Below are 12,249 nucleotides of genomic sequence, written 5' to 3'. Positions count from 1 at the left end.
TACTCAGGAAACTTGTGCTGTGATTACATTTATAGACACAGATGAAGACAAACTGGCATATTCAGCAGCAAAACTCCAATTTGCCCATCAGCTCAGAAATAATGTCTGTTCTGTTCTCATTGACAGCTGCTACATTGGCAAACAGACATATGGAATGCATGCTTCATTAGAAAATGAAAGTAGAAGAAAAACTCAAGAGATCAAAATGTGTTGCTCATGGAGGGCTATCATAAAATAGCAGTTATTCACAATGCATTGCATGCTCTGTTGAGTCTAAATTACTTCTAGTGTTTGAAAATGTGATTCGACTATTACCTTATTTGTCATTATAGTGAGCTGATACAGATTCAGCATTAGGTTGCCACGACCCCAACAATGAGTGTGAAAGAGGCCGAGGCCAGGAGTGACGGCTCCAGCAACAGTAGAGGCTACAGCCAATGGTTATTGCCAGAAGAAGTACTTCAGAAAATGGAAGGCTAAGTCCATGCTACTTTAAGATACAGCAGTTTTTGACAATTTGTTTGCATCTCAATCAAAGTGTACTGGGTTAAATTGACTTACTCATCATTTGTTATTATCATAATTATTATCACCATAATCATACCATCATAAAGATTAAATACAAGAAAATCATCAGAGTAACCATGCTGCAAACATTTCCGAGTTCAAAGTACAAAAATCTGAACAATTCCACCAGTTTGAAAGCTAAATCGATAAGTTACTCGGTGCAAGTGGGGGAAATAGCAATCTTTTCTGTTGGAAACCCATCGTGGCGATCTAAATAAATAAAAATGCATTTCACCCGACAGAGTTCATGCTTGTTTCAACCACAGAGCTGTTCTTTTAACACACAAAGAATAAGACATACAGTATACAGTACAGTAAAAGTAGGGGATACCTGAACCAATGCAGGCAAAGTCCCTGGAAAGTCTTCAAAGAGACGGTATAGCAAACAAGATGACAAAAAAATTACACTCAGTTCTGGTGTAAGGATTAAGAAATACATTCATAAAACTATACATATACACATATATAACTTCAGTACAATATTTCAAGCAAAATACATTTGTCAAAACTTTCAGTTGTGTGCTACAATAGTGAAGCAATGTCTCCTACACAAAATAAGGCCATTGTAAACCGAACAAGCCCTCATTTTCACGAAAATCTAAAGGCAGGTTTTACCCACGCCGCTTCTCTGACTCCCTCTCCTCCTTCTCACAATAATACCTCTCTCCTTACAAAAATAAAATACATTTTCAACATAGCACTCAAGAGACGATTCAGGTTGATTGAAGATACATTATAAAAGTTTTGCAATAAAATTGGGTTGGAGAATGCTCAACGAGGATCTTAACATGGAAGCAAGCAAGCATATGGGTTTACATTCCACGCATCCACAGCCTTTACATTCAAACCTCAGCTGAGTCATGTTGAGATACGGTCTAACTCAAGCCAATACTATCTTCACCTATCTGAAACATTGTTTACCAAGCTCTACATGCTCCGTGCTGTTTCCCATAAACTGCTCCTAAGCGTCTGTAATCGACACTTTGATAAATCCAACAATTTTGCTCACCTGCTTGCATGCATCTACCTTCACATTTACAAGTCTACTCAGGTTCACAAAACCACAAAGACTCTCAGACGACCTGCTGTGACTCTTCCCTGCTGCTTGTGAGGCTTCAACCTCTCTATAAGAATCCCTTTTCAACTCACTTAAAAACAGGAGAGTCTGTGTCAAAATAAATAAAATGACCACGAGACAATACTATGATAATCATGTGATACTACAGCAAATTCTTTCTAATCTATGGTAAAATGCCACAATGGGAGGTGTTAATGTTCATATCTGAAAACCCTGATCCTTAAATTCTCTTCACTGTGGTCCACAACTTGAGTGTTTTTATAAATATCTGCACATTGAAATCTCTCACTCACTCATATCTTGCTGCCCTCCCACTCATTATCATGCAGTACAATAAATGCACCTCAATGAAAGACATACACCCTTACTACACTTTGAAGAAAGGCAAAGTTGCAGCTTTCCTTTTGGTTGCAGGAATCAAAATTTGGCAAATGCTTTCTGCTCTCAATAAAAACCCCTCTTATCGTATAATTATATAACTCTTTGCATTCTCTTTTCCTCTACTTCCAATGATTAGAACTGTTAATGTTCAGGGCTACTTAATATACGGCAAAGGGACATATACAGTCTCATAAGCTCCAAAATATTGGAAATCACATGGAAAAATATTAACAGTATTTTTAAAGAGTTTACCAAGGACTAAACATTCAGCAGGGATGTTATACAAGTCTAGGGATTTCTTTATGATTTCTTTCTATTTTTTTTTCCATTTATTTTCTCTCTAGTCAACCAAGCTTTTTTTGTCTTCACAAAAGGCGCGCACCGAAGAGAATGTGTGCAAATACCAAGAGTATAAGTCCTTATTTTTACATCATGCCAGCTGTCCACAAAAATAGATAGATACAAATTAATAAGGTACATAAAATTACTTAATATACATGACCATTACAGATACAGACCCAGCAAGGAATAGCTCCAAAACGTACGAAGAAATTGGAACCCAGACCTCGATGGCTCTTCTAAAAAGGCCTGTATACATGATAGGAGGGTCAAAAATGACCATCGCCATCCTCCCAAAGAAATTCAAGAATGCCAGAGATCCCTTTATCCAAAGTTCAGAGAGCGTTGAAATGTGAATTCTGTTGATCTGAGATGCCGGGAAGACAAAATGCCTCAGAGTTTCCCTTTTTGTAGAAAGATGACGATAAGATTGAGCTACACAGTCCTTAACAGACGACAGGACATATGGTGGTGATAAAACCAGATCTGAGCTCGTAAACAAACAAAAGCTTTTAATAGCCTATAGATTGAGACTGTCATATCCCCTAATACTACTGAAACTCTACTGTCTTTATCCATAAACATGGTTTGGTGATGGTCTCAAGACAGACTAATTCAAAAGCCACTGAAGAAAAAGATGATAATTATCATCTTAAAGAAAACAGTAAACACCAGTAGCTCAGTTTGCTCTGCTGCTCCTTTGCCATCAATGAAATCTCAATCATTGCACATTTTACTTGAACAGCCGACAGGTTAGTCTCACATTGTATGTGTTTTCAAATGCAAGAAAAAGGCCAAAAGTCATACGTTTTTTTAAGATCTAAATGTGATTTAGGTTTAACATCAGTGAGAGAACTGACCTGTTTCAGCTGTCCTAGTGGGCCTCAAATTCAAAATAGACTCATAAAAAGTTACATTTCCATGCTGGCATTCAATTAAAAGATTCAGATGTGAATGCTGCAGTGTGACCAAATAAAATTTAAATAAATAAAACAGGTGGTCAACCACTGCACATTTGTAATTCAAACATAATACATATTTTACAGTAAAGTGCCATCTTCAACACAAACACACTGCCTGACAGGAAATATGAAGAGTGACATATTGCACCTGAAACAAGTAAAACTACCGTACATGGCAGGTTAACAATCACCCTGCTAGCAAAGTAATACTGGCATAAATAGTCAGATATCAAAAAAAAAAAAAAAAACTTGAAATACAAGTTTACACATTTACAACAAGTTACAGTCGGTGTGACCAATAGAGAAAGTAGTACGGTTAAAGGTTGTAGTACCAGCTGTGCGCATGTTTGCCTGTGTGAGAGACTTGAGAGTGTAAAAAAAGATGACATCGCAACGGGGGGCGGGGAGGGATCAACAGTAAGTTCAAACAAGTCTAGGTGCTGGTATATACGGAGAGAGAGTGAGACTGTGGCGCCCCCTAAATGAGAAGCACAAGAACCCCAGACAAGAAGCAGGACACATTTCCCAGAACGCGTTTTGTGCTGAGTGCCCTGTGCGGTACAACAGTCCTTTTTATGCTCTAAAGACGAAGGCAGGATTAGAAATGTGTTCATCAGCGAATGAGTAGCTGGCTGACTAATTTGCTCTCTTCTTCTGCAGATGGCGATGATAGCGCTCTTCCCCCATCACCCCAATCTTTCTCCCTAACTCAGTGCAGTGCTCTTTTCTCAGGACGGACTGCAAAATAAAGCGGCACTATTACTCCCGTTACATTGGTCAAGCTAAATAAAAAGATTTAAGCACTTTAAAATTTCTCTACAAGGGTTGCAAGCAAACATGCAGAATGCAGCCAATACATACATAAACACAAATAAGTATTTAACTATCTATTTATATATATATATATGTATATCTATATATAAACTCTGCCCTGGGAAAATTATAGAATAGCAGTGTTGCTACCTCACATAATAGCCATTATGTGAATATCCAAGCCTGTTGCCCAGGTACGTTTATGTGTTTGGCCTACTGTTCTCTGCTCGTGTGTGTAGAATGTATCTTCTTTTTTTGCATTACATCTAAGTCATTGACTCTGCTACATATCCATACTTTATATTGTATACTAGTTCACCTACTACTTATAGTAATAATAACAACAATAACAATTGCTTTGGTTTTAAAAAATAAAGTGTTTTTTTCTTAGTTTGGCATAGAGAGTTTAGAAACTGGCATCGGGATGGCCTTGGGATGAGTTGTGCATGGAAATATGGTACCTTGGAATGCAGAATATGGCACCCGGTGGGTCATTGTGTCATGGTGGGAAACGTTGAAATGGGAGGGTGAAAAATGCTACATGTTCTGGTAAATTATGTGTACTTCAAGTTGGATTTACTAAATGTTTTTTTTTTCTTTTTCAACTAAAAAACACTGATCCTTGGGTGAGAATATGGACGTCATGGGTAATGTCCAGTATCAGATATGGCAGCATGTCACTGTGTGTATTCATGTGGATGAGATATGTATGTCAAATGTGTCTTCCTGCACAGATGTACATGGGTATACTGTATATGTGTGTGTGTATGTCTACCTGTCTTCTTCAAATACAGTCGTTGTGTATATACAGTACGTGTGTCCATGTCTGCATGACTCTGCCTGTGCCTGTGGGTGTCTACTGGGTGTCTAGGTGCACGAGGGGCTGGTGGCGCTCTCCAGGGAGGACTGGGAGAGGCGTCTGGTGAGGGGTCCGATGCTAGGATCTGCCAGAGAGGAGGTAGGGAACAGCTTGTACCAGCCACTGACCGTGGCAGACAGGTCCAAGTCCTCCAAAAGGATCTGGGCCATTCCCATGAAGCACTTGTGGTCCATACGCCCATAATCTCCCCACACTATTACCTAGAGGAGAGATGAGACACAAATATGGGCATATGCCAAATAGACCATATGACAATATACATGTTTACATATTTTAAAGGCCCTGTAAACTTCATACGAGTAATAGGGTCGTACATGAAAACAGATTTCTTGTTGTTTCTGTGTTCTTCTCACAAGTTTGAAGTGGATGGGCTTGTTTTGAAAAAGGTCTTCTGATTGACATACTGTGCACCAATCAGAAGTTAGTAACATTTGTCAATCAAATGCAAACACACCAAAACAACAGTCTTTTTTAGTGATACATTCTTATAAAAACCTGAAGATATTTTTTAGCTTTGAATGTTGCTTATTTAGTCACAAATCTTTAATGTTACAAATAGTAAGAAGTAACATATAAGTTACTGTACTAATTTTCAGGGATTTTGCTTCCAATGCAGTATTGTTTGTCTTGAAACAAGGAAAAACTAGGTACATAACTCTGAAAGAAAATGTAATTACACTACAATCCTTCAAGCATGTCAGTTTTTTCGACAGGATATTAAATTCTCTCAGAGGCACTGGAAGATCTTTTGACAAATGAGAAAACATATTTTAGGGTGGACATTTATTATTGTTAAGCTTGTGTATTGGTGTGATCAGCAGCAAAAATAAAATTATAAAGTGGGCAAAGGAAAATAAATCACATACCTGTAGCACTTTACCCTGAGGACTCTCATCAAACAACAGAGCCTGCTGGTAGGTGGGGTCCAGATTCTTCTTCACTACTTTGGTTTTCTTCTTGGCCAAGCACATGCCATTCTCCAGCACGTACACCTTCACGTAGGTCGCTGCGGACAAAGCAACAACTCACAACTCAGTAAAACTCCTACATGGGAGCTAAGGAGCTAAGTCAACAGACGTTTAATACAGTGGGTGAAGTCAGTTCAGAGTACCTGGTATGCTCTTGGAGCCCGGTTTGGGGGTCAACCCTCTGGCCTGATTGACCTCCACCTCCAGCTGCCCTCCTCTGTCAACCATGCCTACATGGACATCCCCTGTAGAGGGAAAGAAAAGATACCATCTCTAGCGATCCAATAGAATCCTACATAATCAGACCCAAAAACCTTCAATCCTGTGGCACTCGCTAAACCAATGCTTATGGTTCACTGGCGTTGCAGTGACTGATATCTAACTGCAGAGGGCGACACAAAGCTGTGAGTCTTCTCAAACAGGTATGGTGGAGTACAGTGCTCTGTTCTGCTGTTTTTCACAAGCAATGACCTTTGCATGAAAGATTTATACCTCATGCAAGAATAATTTAATGCGTGCTGAGTGAATACGCTAGTACTGTGCAGTATTTTTAGAAGCTGCTGTGCATCTGACAGTTTGTACGTTGACATATGGCTGTAGATTGTTTAATCACATTCTCTGTCATCTTACAGTGCAACAATATGTAGTGTATTTATTACACTTTTAATGACCTATGATTGTCTGATTGCTACATATATGTGGTATGCTGTTTTGTCGTTGTTAAACCGACCTAAAATTTGCTCTGACATGAGCTCAAAGAATCTCATGAAATCTGAGAATGATTTAAACAATATTGGACAGGAGCTGAACAGGAAAAAGATGGCGTAGTTGGTCTTCATTCCTTACCCATGGGGGGTGTAGCTAGTGTTTGCCGGCCTACAATCTGAGCAGGGCCTAGTCCATCCAGAAAGTCACTGAACTGGCTCTCAGGCCCCAGGCGTGTAGTAGGGAAGACAAACCTGCGAGAGAGGAAACAGAATAATGATGGATGGATCCCGTATATGGATGGGTGGATGGAGGAACTGCAGGCTGGATACTCACGTTCCATCAGAGCTGTTAGAGTTGGTGCTGCCGTCAGTTGATTCCTTGCTGCCCTGCCGTGTCACTCGATTCCTCATCTCCACTGCGATGCCGGTCTCTGTGCTCCGTCGGATGGTGCTGCGAAGCTTCTTGGTTCCACCTTCTGGAAAACAGAGGTCACAGAGCTCCTGCTTTAAGTGGCCTCATTTTAGCAGGATAATCAACTAAGCATCATAATCAGAGGAAGTTGTAGAGCTGTCTGATAAGGAAGTCAGGTATTACACAGTACCAACACCTGCACGATAAGCCTGTACGCTTAGGTGCAAACCAGTGTTACGAAAAGTTCTGAACCCCTACATATCTTGCTCTGCAGATGTTGAATTAAAAGTAAATGTTTCCTTCCTTCAAGAGAAGTTTTCTTACTTCCAGAGTTATAAAAAAAACATCTGAAACAGAGGATGGATGTTTCCGCAAACTTTTTCATATGAGAGGGGCTGCACAAAAAATATCCTTGCTGTTTGCTTTTTTAAAGCTCCTCAATAGAAATAAGGATGAATTCAGGCTTGAGAGCACCCATTTCTCCACTATTTATTTTGAAGCAAGTTCACTCAGGCGAGAAGGCAATCTCACCTAATTTCCACTGGGACGTCCCCACACTATTGGAAAATCTCTCCAGTTCGCAGATATTACTACGGCCTATTTTAACACATTTTACAGTGGCGGCTGTGAGTCGGGGGCAGTAAGCTTTTAGGGGGACTCCTGAGCCCTGGCTTGCGAGGTAGAAACACACACAAATTGTCAGCTTGAGGAATGTTGTGAGTGGCGGAGTACAAAGAAAGTCAGGGAGGCGAGCTAGGGAGGGAGGAAGGGGGAGCGGGAAAGGGGGGACGGGGGATGAAAGCGTATTTCAGGCGGGGGGAGTGAAAGGTATTTAGGCTTTACAGCTCTGCTGACGCTAGGAGAACGTTAAGCGATCTGAAGAGCCGCTAACCCCGGAAGAAGCTTTCAGGGCATCATCCCCTGTAATGACACACTGTATCTCTGTGTGACTTGACATGCTGAGTTCAAAGTAGTAGGGCGCAGTGGAAGCAATTCAGGCTATGACATGTGAAGTTGTGCACTCACGCAGTTTTAGCAGATAACCCGTCCCATCATCCCTTCTGTCACTCAGATCTTTGTCTCTCTATCCTCGCAACATTACCCAGAGTTGTCAGGGTCCAAAGAAGCAATGCAGGCTAACATCTCACCAATGCACATCAGGGCGTTTTTACACAGACACGAACACACAATCTGTTTTTTTAAAGGTGAGGATTTGCTGCTTTTCTTTGTCATATATGATATTAAACTGAATATCTTGCACTGCTGGTCAAACAAAGCAAGGAAGGTCCATGACTGTAAACAATAAAGCAATATAAAAAGTCCCAAAGCTATGATCTATAAAGACACGTGCACGCACTCACATAAACGTCAATGCTGACACTTGACAGCACTAGTGTCTGTACATTCACACCTGAGTGCAACATTTACACTCACGCACACAGCGTCTGCACGTGAGGGGTGAGGGTGACAGTTTAGTCAGACAGGAGGATGAGAAAGCTGCTGTGAGTCGTTGTGTCGGCAGAGCTTGCTTTATAAAAGGCCTCTACAAAGTCTAATTGCTGGGACTTCCCTTAGACCGGGGCTTTCTAGGCTGGCAGGGATTTAAATTCCTGAAAACGCCTAAACCTTTTATAGACGCATTTAAGTTCTCCCCTTAAAATAGTTCATTTGGAAGTAAATCACAAAGCAACAACAAGAGGAACGACCTGATTAGCTTCTTGTTTTAGCACGGCCTCCATGCAGCTCATTACGACTGCAGTTGCTGTAGAAACTCGTACATCTCTCCTCTATAGGAGCCCAGATAGTTGAATGGTGCAGTGAAGTCACCAAAGAAGACTTTTAACAAGCGGTTGCTCATTGCTGCCAGTTAAGCGCACACCCAGGTACAGCCGTCCCACTTCATTAGCCTGAGCAACTCCAAGCTCATTAAGCACCCTCACTGTGCCCATCTCATTGCCATGACAACCACAGACACCTTGCATCATCACCATCACTATGGAGATAAACAGATAGCAAACAAAGCCACTTGATGAGACTTCGGGGGGCTGAAAAGAGGAGATTTAACGAGAGGAGGGGGGGCTTAGAACGAGGGATGAAACAGAAGAGAGAGCAAAAGTAGAAGTAAGTGCAGAGAGAAAATGGGTGAAGAGGAAGATGAGAAGGATGGGGTCCCACGGGTGTTAGAGATGGGGAGAGGGGTGCTGCCTTCTGCTGCCTTCTATTTATAATCATGCAGTCAAGAATATTTCCGACAGTGTGTGTGTGTGTGTATGTGTGTGAGAGAGAGAGTTTGTGTATGTGTGTTTGCAGCATCACACCCAGACAAACGCCATGTACTCCTGCTGCCATGACAACCCCCGCCCTCAGATCTGGACGCAGACAATGCCACCTGAGACAACTGGCGCCATGGCGACAGGCTCGTCTCCCATTACTTTAAAAAAAAAAAAAAATTGAAGCAACATTTCAATGAAATTCACTGCACTTAGCTGAGACAGAGGACCAACACCATCCCTGCAACAGTAACCCAAACTCTGTCTTGCTCGTAATTGAAGCAGACGGGTGGTATTACTTGCTGACTGCTGGTCAAGAATACAGCGTTTAAAGATTATTTAAACATAATTAGGTTACAAGTGACTCACGTATCATGACGGTCAAATGATGAGGGGGAATCAGTCAAAATGTGAGTGAAATCATACAGCACACACAAGTGGGACATCTCTACTACTGTATAAACCCAACTTTGAACTATCCAGTAGCTATTCATTTAACTTCGTATCCATACTTGTTACTCATTTGTGAGCCGGCCCTTCCCCTCTCATCAAAACAGCCCCCCCCCACCATCCCCCCAGCAGTGATCTCTTCCTTCCTATTTAATCCCCTCCTCCTCGTCTGCGCTTTCCCTCCATTCGTTTCCATGGCAATGCCGTCTGCATTGCACCAAGAGCCCCGGCCGGCGTGTTCGCTCATAAGCCTTTCCCCTCTCTGTGTGTGTCTTTCTTCGCTCGTATTGTCCCCTCCATGAGGCTCACGCCTTAATCAGCCGCCACTTCTTCTCCTCTCTCTCCATCTTCAAATCTTATCTCTCCAACACTGCTTTCTTTTTTTGTTACTGCTCTTTATCTCCAGCTCTTTGTTTGCTTGCTGGTTCACATCCTTGCCCCCCCCCCTGCCCCCCTTTCCTATACATACACTCTTTTATTTTATTTGCTTGATCTACTTTTTCAAATCACTCTCATTTTTCCTTTTCTAGTAGTTCCCCAGTTCTTTTGGCCTCTGTCCATCTTTATCTCACAACTCTTATCTCTATTCCCGGTTCCATCCCATCTAAATTATTTAGCATATTTTCTCCTCTCCCTCTGCTGAACTAACTTTGTTATACAGTGTTAACATCAAATACACACACATCCTGGAGGAAGTAATTAGAGGTAGTCTGACATATATGCTGTTTGAGCAGCTAAAATAACAACATTACATAAGCTGTTGTGCTTTACCATGCTAGAGGAGAGGGTTTCTTGGTCTTTGTGTGCTACAAGGCTGTTTACACACACACTCAAAACTTAACAATGTGCGTATGAAAACAACAGGTATTGGTCGAAGCTACTTCTGATAATCATGATATGGCAAGATCAAGTCACAGAGAAGAAGATTAGGATGGAGGAAAGAAAAGACAGAAGTGGTGGGGATGGAAAGAATGAATAGCTTTAGTGGAGAGAATTAATAGCAGAGAGGAAAATAAAGAAAGGTGGGATTACTGAAAATGCCAACAATGCTGAAAAGAGCCACACACTGTGACTGCATGCACACTCACACATGATAGATAGCTTCTGTGTGCGTGTGCGTGTGTGTGTGTATGTGTGTGTGCGTGTTCGTGTGTGTGTGTGTGTGTGTTCAGTAGATCATTAAAGCTGCTCTGACATTTGGAGAGAGCACTGATGAAGCCTCTCTCATTATATGCTGTAATATAGAATGCTGTTTTTAGACTCCCTGGCTGCGCCGACATGCCTATTGGATGCACCGGTGACGGCAACGATCCACCATGCATAGCAACAGTAACCAAGCATGAGTGTTGGAGATGAAAGATCTGTTGTGGTATCTTTACCGCCGGACCCCTGCTAAATTTGGACGAAAGGGAGGTTTGAGGTCGAACCTTAAGTAAGACAAGAGATATACAATTCTGTGATTCAGAGTCATATTTATGTATCATACAGTTACATAGCCAGTGATTCAGTGGTTACGCACACACACACACACACAGACACACATCATAGTTTAGGATCTAGCTTTATACCATAAAGTATAAATATAGATACTAAACTATGATTATCATACAGTTTCATTTCATTTAAAAACACATACATAGTACTTTTTAGAAATTTCAAACAACATATCAGAACGGCCTATAAATGTCACTAAACACTATTCTGAAAATTATAAACTTATGTAGATGTAGTTTCATGGTTTTACCCTCTAGGATATCCCTGGTATAACCATGTGAATACATTAGTGTAAAGAATCAGCTGACTTATAGCTGTTTTGCTCATGGGCACTTCAACAGCCTGAGGATTACCCATACTATATTAATGCAGTACGGATAATGGGATCCTACCGTAACGCACTTTTTTTACCAACGTTAAAACTGTTTTGGTTATTTTAGGTAACACATTACAGTTTTTTTCTGTGCTCTTCTCACTAGTTTAATGCGGGCGGGGCTTCCTCCAGGATGTGCGATGTTTTGTGCTGAGACTTAGATGAGAGGATTGATACCATTGTCATACCTGTATGTGTAGCTGGAGACGGCAGGCAGTTAGCATAGCTTAGCACAGGGGTTCTCAAATTGTTTTTTTTTAATAAGGTACCTCTTTCAACATATTTTTGACCAGAGCAAAACATTTTTGGCAGATAAAAAAATCCTGTATAAAGAGGTACAATACAGCACAGTTTGTGCCTTACTTGGGATCTCTTTTCCAGACGTTTTAGGAACATTACATTTTTCATTAGACTTATTATAAATATTTTAGGATTTATGCACTTTTAAATTAACATTTTGAAAAAATCTCATGTACCTCTTGCAGTACTCCAAATTACCCCTAGGGGCACATGATACCATTTGAGAAATACTGGCTTTGCATAAAGACTGGAAAC

General features: G+C 41.0%; 1 protein-coding gene across 1 annotated transcript in view; it reads right to left on the bottom strand.

Annotated features, from left to right (window-relative positions):
- Positions 1-323: 323 nt before the first annotated feature.
- The window catches only part of rims3 (regulating synaptic membrane exocytosis 3), a 36,922-nt gene continuing 24,996 nt past the window's right edge, over positions 324-12,249 (bottom strand). Inside the window, exons 3-7 of the mRNA XM_035681584.1 lie at positions 7,030-7,171; positions 6,835-6,947; positions 6,132-6,233; positions 5,887-6,026; positions 324-5,220 (exon numbers count right to left, since the gene is read on the bottom strand). Coding sequence (XP_035537477.1) covers positions 5,008-5,220; positions 5,887-6,026; positions 6,132-6,233; positions 6,835-6,947; positions 7,030-7,171 — 710 coding nt within the window. The 3' untranslated portion in view covers positions 324-5,007. The remainder of the gene's footprint in view (positions 5,221-5,886; positions 6,027-6,131; positions 6,234-6,834; positions 6,948-7,029; positions 7,172-12,249) is intronic.

This window comes from Morone saxatilis, unplaced genomic scaffold (genome assembly GCF_004916995.1).
Source record: "Morone saxatilis isolate NCDOM2014 unplaced genomic scaffold, NCSU_SB_2.0 Contig9, whole genome shotgun sequence".
Lineage (NCBI taxonomy): Eukaryota > Metazoa > Chordata > Actinopteri > Moronidae > Morone > Morone saxatilis.
Note: the sequence above shows the minus strand (reverse complement) of the source record. Positions and strands in the feature narration are given on the sequence as shown.